Source organism: Electrophorus electricus, chromosome 19 (assembly GCF_013358815.1).
Source record: "Electrophorus electricus isolate fEleEle1 chromosome 19, fEleEle1.pri, whole genome shotgun sequence".
Taxonomy (NCBI): Eukaryota; Metazoa; Chordata; class Actinopteri; order Gymnotiformes; family Gymnotidae; genus Electrophorus; species Electrophorus electricus.
In genome coordinates, this window is record NC_049553.1 from 4,829,791 (window position 1) to 4,843,480 (window position 13,690).

Genomic DNA, 13,690 nt, shown 5'->3' on the forward strand with positions numbered 1-13,690 from the left:
AAACAACAGCAGCATCAACAACAACCCAGGAAAACATGATTGTTCCTACAGAGGCTGGAATCATGGACCTTCAATGAAAGAGCTGATGTATTTAACGTGTACCAACTTGTCAAATTTGGGACTTGGTGAACAGTTTCTTTTCTCCATAAAATGTTAAAGATATACTGCACAGTTGTGTAAGATGCATGCTTATACACTGCCTGGCCAAAAAAAAGGTCACCACCTGGATTTAACTAAGCAAACAGGTAAGAGCCTCCCATTGGATAATTACTGCATTGCTGATTCTGTTTCAGCTGGCAACAAGTTATTTAATCCTAACTGATGCAGTGAGTAGCTTCACATTTGTTAAACAAGCATATCAAAAGACACATCCTGTGGTCATGGAAAATATGTTAATCTGTTTCAGAAGGGTCAAATTATTGGCATGCATCAAGCAGAGAAAACATCTAAGGAGACCGCTGAAACTACTATAATCGGGGAAAAGAACTGTCCAACACTGTAAGGGTTGGCAGTGTATATTAATATGCAAGGACTTGTGTAGGCCTACGTGTACGTAACAAAAAAAGTTATGGTTCTTTAGTTTTGTTTAAGTAGATTTAAGGTTTTTGGCGTCAGTGTATAAGTATCAAGTTAATGTAATACAGTAAAAAAAAAAACATTACAGGTACAGTGATTTGAGAAAGTGAGTACACACTGATTTAATGAAATAGGCATTAGGGTATTTACTTTCATTAAATAATAAATTGTAACAAGTACAACAATTCAAAATGTTTTTTTCAAACTGATAACTCAGTTCAATCCTGGCTTTAAAATAGCTCTAGTCTCCTAAATAGAATTCACTTCAAGAAATAATTCTAGTAACCTGCTGTCGCTTTTACAGTTCTGGAAGATATTTTGTTCTGATCCTACAAACAGCTTCAGTGGCCCCTAACCATAAGGACCATGATACTTTACAGTCATTTTCTTGAGTTCCTGGAATTTCTTCACTGTACTATGTCCAGGTGATTGCTAGTGAACTTTAGGCAGTGCTTTTATAAACTGTCTTAAAAGCACAGACGTTTTCCTATTTAATTTCCTAAAATGATTCACATTAACGTAAATGGTAAACATGTATGTAGGCAAGCCCCTGAGCACCAGGTGTTGGAGCGATGTGGAAACTAACGTTGGACAGAAAACTGTTTTATCCTCAGAAGGTCATCACTGGGTCATTCTGCCTAAAACACAGACTCAACTTTATCAGCACCACACAGGATGCAAATTACAGGGTGAGATGGGTCTGATTCCACTAAATAACACAATATAAATCTGTGATTTTTTTCATGTTATGTGGCTAGTGCATTACACATTGCTTACCTTTTAATCTTTATCTTTATGTAGCAGAATATCTAAACATTACTCCTTTTTGGTACCTTACTACGAACCTTACTGCCTATTGGAGCTCATTTAACAGGGTGATCAAAGGGCATACAAACCAAATCTACAATACATTTTTATTCCTATACAAAGGCATATAGCTTTGACTGTGCTCCCATATTGACTGACAGATATCCTTAGTTTTTGTAATTCTAAGTTTTATTTTATTATTATTTATTCCTTATTTTATATCCTGTTTTATTTATTTATTTATTTATTTTTAAATAGTCAAATATTGTTGTAGTATATGTGCTGTCCAGTTGTTTTAGTAGGTTGTATCATACATGTGGGCACTCACCAAAACAAATTCCTTGTATATGTATACACATACTTGGTGGAATAAAGTGATTCTGATTCTGATTTTAAATTAGTACTTATTGTAGGGTGTTGTTTATTAGACTGATGGTGTTTAACAAACTTTAGCACTTATTATTACACTAATGTATTTTGTACTTCTAGGCATCAGCACTGATCCCTGTGTTTCTACAGTATTCTAGTTCATTTGTATATTGGACTCTAACCTACTGTACTGGCTAGGATGTGTTCTATGAGGAAATGACAAAGCACTTTTGTAAGTCGCTTTGGATAACAGTGTCTGCTAAATGCCATAAATGTAAATATAGCTGACCCAGAAAAATGGAGCACACGCAACAGCAGCATGGTAGATACAGGGTTTTAGGGACAGAATCGATAGCCAATGAATCTTGGTTGTGGACAAAGCTGGTTTGAACAGCTTGCTGAACACTGAGATGTATGTGAAGTAAATACTTTTTTTCTAGACTTCATTATCTGGTTGTTTACTCTTTAATTCACATGGATTTATTGGGTGTACATCAATGAAAAGTTTTAATTACTTTGAACATCATTCAGTGTGAAACAATGTGAATATAGGCTATTCACTTGAATAAAGATTTATAAAGAAGTTGTGAGACAGTGTCTATATTATTTTATTTATACATAACTATACAGCTATAAAACATGTACATGATTATTGGCTGGATTAATGAAAACGGAGAGAAAAATGTAGCCCAACTGAAATATATTACAAATGTAAATATGTAGCTAGGAAAATAATAGCATAAACTTCACGGTTAAGTGAAACTGCCCCCCAAAATACCACCTTACCCTACGTATGCTATACAAATCTCGAAAGAGAAGCGTCTGGCAAAGAAACAGGCTACGCAGACTACAAAAGTTAAACAGACTCTTCCAGGGGAGCGACATGGCGAAGTAGGAAGCAGTTAAGAGTCCTTTGTTTATCTTAGAGCCTTAATAAAGATTCGCGTTGTGTTGTTTCTTCTGTATTCTGTTGTGTAACTTTCTGTTCTACTGAGTTTTTATTCAGCCTCGACGGCGACTGAATATGCGCTCTGGTAGTACTACCTTGTTAAACGTTTCTAAAACACCTCCCAGGCTCTACACGTTTCTAAAACACCTCCCAGGACCTACACGTTTCTAAAACACCTACCAGGTTTATCGTCATTCATACGAAGCCTAGTTTTAGTTTCCAGCAAATCGTTTCTGCACAATCTCCCGCCCGGATACCGAAAAAGTAAGTGACTTTAATGATTGATTACTGAAACCAGTCATTTTTTTAGGTTAGGGATGGCTATAACTATCTGTTTTCTAAAACTGGAGAAGCTGATTTAGAAGGCGGGTTTACCATCCAAGACATCTGAGTAGATTAAATAATTACAGTTGCCCTAAGTGTCTGACGCTGTACCTGAAGCACTGATCTATAATAATACACTTGAGTGAATGAAATGGCAGCATAGCTGCTGTTATTTCGCGCATTTCCGGACTGCCAAATACATCTTTTATGGCAACGAAATACGATGCGTTTTGTCTGAAGTAAGCGATGTTGTTAAATTTAAACAGTGACCTTTGTATTAGTCTACTGAATTAGATATTAGATATTTCAGTTAATATTTGATATAAAGTTGTTTGTTCCTTGACTTTTATTACTTACCTCGACGTCAAATCTGAGAGTGAGGGAAACATTTGACTACTGCAAGATTTTGATCTAATTCTGAAGTCAGATATGGATACAAAGTTCCGCTCGACGCACTTTTTAAGTTTTATACACTTTACATGACCACGCACCTTCCTTGCAACTATGGAGCCAACTCTGGAATCCAGCTTGTTTTTCCATTTTGTCTGACATTTGATCAGCAAGTTCTTGCAGGAGCTTTCGAGCCCATTTACAACCACGCCCGGCAACAGGTTGTGTTTACACTTCAATGTGTCACGAAATCTGCCGTCATATGTTTTTACACATATATGTATATGGTTTGAATATGAACCCTCACTGTTTGAATATCCTGCTTGTTTGTTTGTTTTTTAGTCTGTTTCCCCAGTAAATATGTTAAATAATAAGTCTAAAAAGAGAGAAAAAACATGTAACCTTTTTGGCAAGTGAGACCTTTCTACAGTTGAGCTGGTATACCTGTCTGGACAAGTGAGACCTTTCTACAGTTGAGCCGAGATAGCTGTCTGTGGACAAGCGAAAAGCTTCCTATAAGCACCTTGTTTTAAATTGTGGCCCATACAGTGTGATCACCTTAACAAGGCTAAAATAATTAGAAGATACAAACTTCCCAATCCTTGTTTCTGTTGTTGGTAAATAAAAATAAATCAATAAATAAACAAACCAAGCATAAAAAATGCTTTCAAAATTACTACCCAGACATTTTATGTGCACATTATACTTCCAGTGGAATACATCATTACATTTACAGCATTTAGTTGATGCTTTTATCCAAAGCAACTTACAATCATGACTGAATACAGCTTGAGCAATTGAGGTATAAGGGTCTTGCTCAGGTGCCCAAGAGGGGCAACTAGAGGTCATGTCATTTCTTGATGTTAACCTGCCACATTTTCTCTGTTTCTTCTTTCAGTCCCTGATAGTTTTCCAACTTTTATCTTTATATTCCTTTTGTTGTTGTTTCCAACACTTGGTATTCCCACATCTATATACTATCAGTGTGTTTCACTGGTTCACCACAAATTGTTTTTCTGGATTTGGATGTCCCACAATATCTTGTACATGTGAGTGTATCTATCTATCCATCCATCCATCCATCCATCCATCCATCCATCTATCTATCTATCGATTGATTGATTGATTGATTGATTGATTGATTGCCTGGCCAAGAAAAGGTCACACACTCTAATATTTCACTGGACCGCATTTAGCTTTCATTACGACACGCATTCGCTGTGGCACCATTTCCACAAACTTCTGCAATGTCACAACATTTATTTCTGTCCAGAGGTTGTGATGCTGTGGTGGCCAATCCCTGTGAAAATTATGTCTCATGCTCCCTGAACCACTCTTTCACAATTTGAGCCTGATGAATCCTGGCATTGTCATCTTGGAATATGCTTGTACCATCAGGGAAGAAAAAATCCATTGATGGAATAAGCCAAGCTCCTAGCCGGTAACTCTGGGTATCGAGGTCTGTGAGCCCTAGTGCTATGTGTCTTTTCTGCTCTGCGAGGGTGCCTGTGTTTTTACATGTCCCCTGCCTTCCTCATTTTCCCCTCCCGAGTCTGTCTCTCTCCCAGGGCTCTCCTTAGCCATTAAAGTTCTTCTCTGTTTTCTGGTTTTGTTTGAGAAGTTTTAGTTTGGCTGCCATTCTTCCCGTGGTGTCCTTTGTTCTCCCTTTTTCCACGCTCGGCGTGGTGTTTAGTTTTTCCTCTTGTTTTGTCGTCCTCCGTTCCTTTTAAGGGCGATATACGTGCAGGTCATTTTGATGGCTGTTTTACGACCACAGGATGTAACTTTTGACATGGTTGTTTAACAAATGAGAAGCTACTCACTGCATCAGTTAGGGTTATATAACTTGTTGCCAGCTGAAACATAATCAGCTATGCAGTAATCATCCAATGGAAGGCTCTTGCCTATTTGCTTAGATAAATCCAGTTGGTGACCTTTTTTTTTTTTGGCCAGGCAGTGTGTGTGTATGTATGTTTGTATGTATGTGTGCATGTGTGTGTGTATATATATATATGTATATAGTATGTGTATGTGTGTTACTTGTTTTTTTTGTTTTTTTAAACAGGAGGCTCTATGGCATTCCAAATAAATGTTGCACTTCCAGTTCAACTTCCAGTTCCAGAGAAAACAGATCCCTTAATACAATCTATCATTGACAATGATCTGAAGAAGTTGAAGAAATGTATCAGAGGGATTAATATTAATGGACTCTACCCTTCTGCACAGTGGAGTGACCATGTTACTCTGCTGACAGCTGCAGCTGCATGTGGGCAAGAGAAGGTTTGCAGTTTTCTACTGGGTCAGGGAGCTGACCCTAATGTACACTCAACAAAAGCACTGACCCCTCTGCACTATGCCACATTTGTTCCAGGAGTGCCACTGAGTGTTGTGAGAACATTACTTGCAGCAAAGGCCGACCAGATGGTCATGTTCTACAGTTTATTTCACCATTGCAAATTGCAGCCAGTAATGACAGGGGAGATGTGGTCAAAGAACTTATAGAAGCTGGTGCTAATGTAGAAAGTAATTATGGAGTAAACCCAGATTTTGACCAGAAAGTGGAGAATATTATTCGTCGGTTACCTTTAGGGAATGAAGCTTTTGAAAAATGCAGAATATTTTTTTACTTGACTTTTGCAGTTGGCAAAAAGTCCCACTCAGAGGTTTTTGACCTCTTTATGGAACATTTTCTTAAGGAACATCCTTTGAACCATTTAACACTATTGGAGGTATTTTTTAATGTTGTGGGCCTACATTCAGAAGAATATCGTCAAAGTAGCATCAAGTGGTTGAAGGACTCCAAGAACATAGACATCTACATTGAGGGATTCATCAAACGCTTTCCCATAATTCCTAACGACACTTGTATACGTGCACTGAACACTTTACATGCTGTCATTTGCATGATGAAAGAAACATCTCCTCATATTTTTAATGAGATTGTACCCATTCTGATGAAATGTCTCTTGTCTGAGGGCATCCCTCAGGCATACGAGATAATACTAAGCATTCTCTGTGTTACACTGGAGAAGTCCTCAAAGCACAAAGCAGGCAATGATGCTCTTAACTTGTCTGTGCTGGAGAAGTTATGCAATGATCTTATGCCTCTCACCAAAACAAATGATTCACTGAATGTTAATATTCTTACTTACCGGCTGTTTGCTGACCTTTCTGAGTTTGTACCGAATCATATTAATACATTAGGATTACACTCAGTGCCTGACAGGGTGCTTGATGCTGTGGAGATCAGGACAGATGATGTTACTAAAGAGAAACTTCAAAAACTGAATACAAGTCTCAGATGTCCACAAAGATTGAATGCCACAGATAGTTTGTGTGAAGAAATGGATAATATGCAGTTAAAGAACAGGAAAAAGAAGAAAAAGAAGAAACAGAAGAAGGTGAAAAGGGCCCAACAAGAGGCAACATCAAAAGATATTGGAGCAGAAACTGAAGAGCATGCTGATTCAGATGGTGCCATGACTTCAGTTGAGGAATCTAATTCTGGTGTGCAGCCATTCATAGAGAACTCACCAATAAAGAGAAAATGGCATCAAATCAGCCAACGCTGGAGGAGCAAGCTGGAGAAACTTGCTAATATAGATGAAAGTGAGGTTTATAGATTGAAGAATCTTACACTTTGTGTAAGCCCTGAATTCCAGATAGCTAAAGGAAGTGATGGAACAGAGGTGTATCTTGGCCTGAGGGATGATGGCACAGAGGTAGCAGTCAAACGAATGCTTAAGTCCAATTATCAAGACCTCAAAAATGAGGAGGAATTTTTACGGCTTCCAGAGCTTGACAATCCTTGTATTGTGAGATATGTAGACTTTGCAGAGGACAAACATTTTGGATATCTTGTCCTTCAACTTTGTGAATACACACTGGAGGAATATATTCAAAACCAATTGCCAGAAAATAGCTTTCAGAAGCAAGCTGTCCTGAAGAAAATTGTAAAGGAGGTGCTATGTAGCCTTGAAGTTCTTCATAGTCAAGATACCAAAGTGCTTCATCGAGACATCAAACCCCAGAATGTTTTGATAGGTAGGAGTCATGCTAATTGTTTTTAAATCTGTCTCTGAATAATGAAGTACTGAATACTGAAACAGATATTGATAGATTATCAAAGGTACCCCTTTAACAACATTCTAAAGTTACCTCTTTCAATTTTCATGTTATAACAGATATAACTGGAAAAGCAAGATTAGCTGATTTTGGCATAAGTCGAAGGCTGAATGTGGGTCAAACAACTTTGCGCACTAGTCCTGCTGGAACAAAGTGCTGGAAAGCCAAAGAGACTATTGAAGAGGACAGTAATAGTGGCTACAAGAGGAGTTCTGATATCCAGGTTCTGTATTACAACTAGAATAAAATATGACTGCTAATGCTGAAAAGTTCTAAGGGATAGAAAAATCTCTATACTAATGGTTTCACTTGTTTTAGGTTGCAGGAATGTTAGTGTATTACATCCTCTCTCGTGGACACCATCCTTTTGGTAAAGGTGTGTTTTGTGAGAGTAACATTTTTCATGGGATATATTCCCTGGAACACCTGGACGATGTGGTGGAAAAGGATCTGGTGGAGTGGATGATCAGTGACGATCCAAGCAAGAGGCCTAGAGTTGAGGAGGCCCTTGTCCACCCCTTCTTTTGGACAGATGACAAGTAGGACGCAGCTTCTAGAAATCAGTTGTATATGGGAGCTTATTCTGATCCAAGCTTTTGATCTCCTGAGGTTGTTGACATTTTAAATGTCTCTCAGTTCTATTAATATTGAAGTTGTGAGAAATGTATCGGGTTATTTTCTCACTAAAGAAATACCATCACACTTTTAAAATGGTCAGAACTGAACATTGGGATACTATATTATTCGGTGTATTGCTTTTCACATTTTCTGAATTTTCTCAGGAGAGTGGAGTACTTAAAAAAACTGGGGAATATGGAAGAGGTGCAGAACTGCCGCCAGGCTGAAGAGGAGCTCCTTAAAGCACTAGAGGAAATGACAGTGGGGAAAACCTTCTCAGACTGGGGAGCAAAAGTGAGTCTGACCAGGATCCAGTAAGAGGTTCTTTCACTATTTAACACTGGCCTACATTAGGCCTCTCAGACGTGTTAATAATGAATGACACTCTTTTTAATGTTCTTAACATAAGGGGGGCTGGTGTAGATGGCTTTGGTTACTTGTGGTCCAAGGCCATGAATTCTAAGAGTTTGCAGCATGGGTCATACTTTTCAATGGATTACTTCTTCAAGAAAGATTTAGACACGCCAATGGTTTTATAAAGCTACCCTTAATACTGAATAATTGTTTTGTACCCTTAATACTGAATAATTATTTAGTACTCTAGAATATTTGAGTTAATACATGTTTAACTTGAACTTTACACAGTTCCCCTCTGAGCTTGTACAAAAAATGGAAGGGAGAAAGCCCTACCCGGAGAACATACTTGGGCTGCTGCGATTCATACGGAATATGCACGAGCACTAGTGAGTCGCACATGTATGTAAAATATACACCACTAATGTGATTGGTTTTCACAGATCACAGACCATCAATTTCTTCTGATTATTAATTTCTAGTTCTGAGGATGCAGAGAAAATAAACCTCATGACCTTATTCCCTGACCTTTTTGGAAATGTTCTCAAGTTTGCCAAAAAAAGAGGATGGAACACCAAACCCAGCCTGAGAAAAATGTTTAACTCACCACCAGTGATCTGATAACTGTTCCATAACTGGACAACAAGGACTGAAGTTTACCCAAAGTAATGCAAATTTGACTGACATCGGCACTGCAACTCCAGCATTATGATTCAATAAAAATACATTTTAATAACAAAGAGCAATTTGTATTATTGGACATAATGGAATACAGCTGACTTTGAATAATAGAAGACTTCGAATGAACCAAAGATCAGCAAAATATGTCATTACAGTACAATTATACTTTGTTTAGTCATTTTTCATAATATCAAGGAATAGCAGATTTAGGGAGGTTACATTCTATTTTTTTATACATCATTGATCATGTCTGTAAGATTCTATACAGAAATGTAAACAATAACTCCATCACAACTGCTATTCTAGGCTTTTGAAATGTGCTTAGTATGAAATGACTTAAGTGCCTTTTCAGGTTATATCTTTCAAATAATGTCATCTTTTGCTTTTCTGTTTTATTTCACTGAATGTTATTCTCATGAACATGATGCCAAATAAACTGACATTTCAGTCTTTCTTATCAAATGCTATCAATGATTTTATATTGAATAACAAATCAGAGTCAATATCACCTTTCACTTTAGGGGAAACTCTTAAAGTTGTCATTAGAGGGGAAATAATATATTCTGTAGCCTGTAATAAAGCACAAAAACAAAAGTTAAAATAACTAAATTAGTCTGTATTCAAATTAGACCATGAGTATTCTGAATCTGAATTGTGCGAGCTATACAAGCAAAGGTTGGGTCTTCAAGCAGAGTATAACCTGCTGTTTAATCTAACCAGATAAAAAAGAACGATACCTATTTAAATTATGTGGAAATATTTATGAGCATGCAGATTAGACAGGCCAACTACTATCTCACCATCTGAACAGCAGATCTGCATTTTGACACAGCTCACAAATCCATAATGTTTCAGGTGAATTTATGCTAGATCCGCCTGACATTAATGATACTTTTAAAGGTTATTATTTACATGTGTACTCCTCACAATTGCCTATGTATAAATTGTCTATGCGTATTCTTTTTAGTTCCTACTATGGACCCCAATAAAAGAGCAGACTGAAATGAGCCCATACAAATTGCAAAACCTATTAATTCAATATCTGCATTACAAAGTAGCAAATCTCCAGGAGAAGATGGGTATTCAGTCAAAATTAAAAAAAAAAAAACTTCCCCTCTAAAAATGTTTGAATACTCTCTAGTTGAAGGTTCCCTGCCTAGGTGAAGTACCCTATATAAATGAAGTTTCAATTATGATCTTGTTAAAACTTAATAGGTATGCTCTGGCGTGCAGCTTATATAGGCCTGTCTCACTTCTAAACATTGATGTGAAAATATTAGCCAAACCGCTGGCCTAAAAGGCTACAATACCAATATGATAAGAATAATATCATCAGGTCAAGCAGACTTTATTAATGGCCATCACTCCTTCACAAATATCTGTAAGCTATTGCTAATCATTTACTCCTCTGTGTCCTCTGGTATAGCTGAAGCAGTCATCTCTTTAGATGCTCAAAAGGTGTTTGACAGGGTCAAATGGCTGTATTTGTTTGCAATGTTAGGAAAGTTCAGCTTTTGGGTCAAAATTTATTTCCTGGTTTTGCTTATTATATGCCTCACCAAAAACCTCAGTGACCACACATAATAAATGTTAACAATTCTTTCCACTCACAAGAGGGTCCCCTCAGATCATTGATATTTTCTCTAGTTACAGAGCCTCTTGTGATCAAGTTAAGGTTCACATATTTTATATACGGCATTCACAGTACAAAAACAGAGCACAAAGTTAGTCTTTATTATGATGTACTATTATACATATCAGATCCAGTTTCCTGCACCTAGACTATAGTGGAAACATTACAAATGTTTGGAGGATTTCTTTGGGATACACACTGCATGAATCAAGTATTTAGGAGTTACTATCATGCATCCCCTGTCTACCCTGTTTAAAGAACATTTCATATCTCTGCTTAACATGTTTAAACCTTCAGAAATGTAATATTCTCCACTTGTCCCATATAGGTTGTATTAATTGTATTAAAATGAATATAGATCCAATATATTCCAGTGCTTCCATGTCTTTCAGAAAGTAGACAAAATAATATCTTTTTATCTTTCTGTTATAGTTGATAATCTAAGGTTTGTTTCTTTTATTTATTTATTTTTTAATGTTTGTGACGGTGCACCAGGTACCCAAACAGAGGGACATACCCACTGACACACACCCCGCACCTTCTCTGCTCCCAGTCACCTGAGTACTAACAACACACACCTGTCCTTGTTACCCTCCCCCTATTTAAAGCCCCCAGGAACCTGAGTCTAGTGCTGCGTATTGCCCAAGCGATGCCAATAGGATGCTTTTTGGCTTCTCCTGCATGTCAGCGATCCACACTACGAGCTATTACTGCATCTGTGAATTTATTTAAGCACTTGACACTGTGTTTTTAGTTTCCTTTTCATGAATACTAAAGACACTTCTTCAGAGCACTTGTGTCTCACTACGTCCCTGCCACAGTTACATTGTCATTATATTGCATTTATAGTTTTATTACTATATGTCTGTTTCTTCCTCTCTCTGTCTCGCTCACCCTCACACAGACATACACAGATAAATCTGGCTCAGTTGTTAAGGGACAGCAGCCTCCATCAAGAAGACAAGATCAAACCAATATGACAGTGACTAAGCTACAATGGGTTTAACTCATCATGGGTTGCACATTTATTCTTTGAAGCTGTTCCTCCTTGAGATTGTAGAAAGCTGTTTACAAAGTGAATAATTTTATCTAATGTTATTATCTCGTTATTGACTCTTTTTTAACTGGTCATTGAAAAGTCTTAATGATTTAGGACAACATTCAGTGTGAGTAATACTTGCGCCAATCTTAAAAATGCAAATATAGACTATTATCTTAAAAAATGATTCATAGTGAAGGTGTTTTCATGAGTCTATATAAATTTTATTTATGTATAACTATACAGCTATAAAATTTACATGATAATTTTGTTGATATCTCTGTATGATGTTCTGTTCTACCCTATTCAGCCTTGACAGTGACTGAACTTGCGCACTGGTAGTACTCCCAGAGCCAGTTTATGAGGAATTTGGCCACATCCTATTCCTTCCATAAAAACAAAACTTACTGAGTCCAAAATGAATGAATAGAGCAAATGGCTGAAAATGAAAGATTCCATTTTGTATCTGTATATAACCCCTCCCAGCCTTGTTCACCTATCAGCACTAAAACCAAATTTCAATTTTTCGTACTTCAATTATGCAAAACCTCCCACTGCAGTGAGCAGCTTATAAAAAAGGTAACAACAATTTATTATTCTAAATGCGTTTATAATTTATGATTGTAGAAAATGATAATTATTAATTAGAAGGTCACATAAGAAAAGTTATTTGAATAGAGGAATATTTAAACAAATCTTCAAGAAATATATATTCAAAAATCTGCAAAAGCTACTGCCATATACACCTTTTCATTTCCATGAAATACGAAGCTTCGATTTCTTTGAACTAAACGATGTTCTTAAATGTCCTCTAATATTCTCTATGATTTAGTAACTTTTTAATTATGTATTTTAGTAAGTCATCTGTTAGCCTATTCGGATGGATGAAAAAGATATTAGAGCTGGTAAATTGTAAAGATACATCTGTATATATTATATATTTGAGTTAGAGATATTTTATATAGTTAAGAGTTAATAAAGGTATTGTCATAGAATTAAATCCAAAAGGAATAAACTCTATGGCCCATATCTTTATTTAACTTGTTTGTCTTTATTAATTCTTGGTTAACCTCGACGCCATTTAACTCAGCTAAAATGCATTTTTGATGTAACAGAGTTAAACGTTTCACTATTATTGCAGTTTTGATCTAAGGTCAGATATGGATACAAAATTTAATTTGTGGCACCTTATACACGTCAAACGTGCAAGTTGCATAACAACTTTCCAACAACTTGTCTAAACAAAAAACTGCTCTTCAATAGGAGTTGGTTCACACTTAAAGGTGTATTAGTTGATTTTCCCTCTTTCTTATTGTCTAATCATTTTTCTTACTAAATAAAATGTGAAAAATGTAAAACATAGTAAAATATTTTAGTAATAGCGTCAGAACATGCTTATTAATTGCATGCATAGGTGTGATTTAGGCTGAGGACATGCCCACACCACTGATTTTGTCCCTCCACTTTTTGAAAGTGTAGTACTGTGAAAATATTAGTGTTTAGAAACTGTACTTGCTTCAGTCATTCAATAATAATTTGAGTAAAAATATGCTCCTAATCTGCTCCTAATGACAGAATCAGAAAACGTTCGTACTTACATTTTGTCACATAGGCCTAATTCCGATGAAACGCAGCACAAGTAACATACTTTTAATCAAAACAAATAGAAAACAATTGTACTACAAATATATTATAAACCACAGTGGCGATACTTCTTGAATTCCTCAACGACGACATTATAGGATAGGCATGACATATGCAGTCATGAAATCTTTCATGACACTCTTCCTTTCAGTATCAGCTATCAGTACAAGCTAGTGAACGC

General features: G+C 36.6%; 1 protein-coding gene across 1 annotated transcript; it reads left to right on the forward strand.

Moving 5' to 3' along the window:
- Positions 1 to 7,619: 7,619 nt before the first annotated feature.
- On the forward strand, positions 7,620 to 9,534 carry LOC118240094 (serine/threonine-protein kinase/endoribonuclease IRE1-like). Its single transcript, XM_035519834.1, has 5 exons — positions 7,620 to 7,763; positions 7,859 to 8,079; positions 8,323 to 8,452; positions 8,804 to 8,901; positions 8,995 to 9,534. Exons 2-5 carry the CDS (start codon positions 7,868 to 7,870, stop codon positions 9,131 to 9,133), a joined length of 579 nt encoding a protein of 192 aa, XP_035375727.1. The 5' UTR covers positions 7,620 to 7,763; positions 7,859 to 7,867; the 3' UTR covers positions 9,134 to 9,534.
- The last annotated feature ends 4,156 nt before the right edge of the window (positions 9,535 to 13,690 follow it).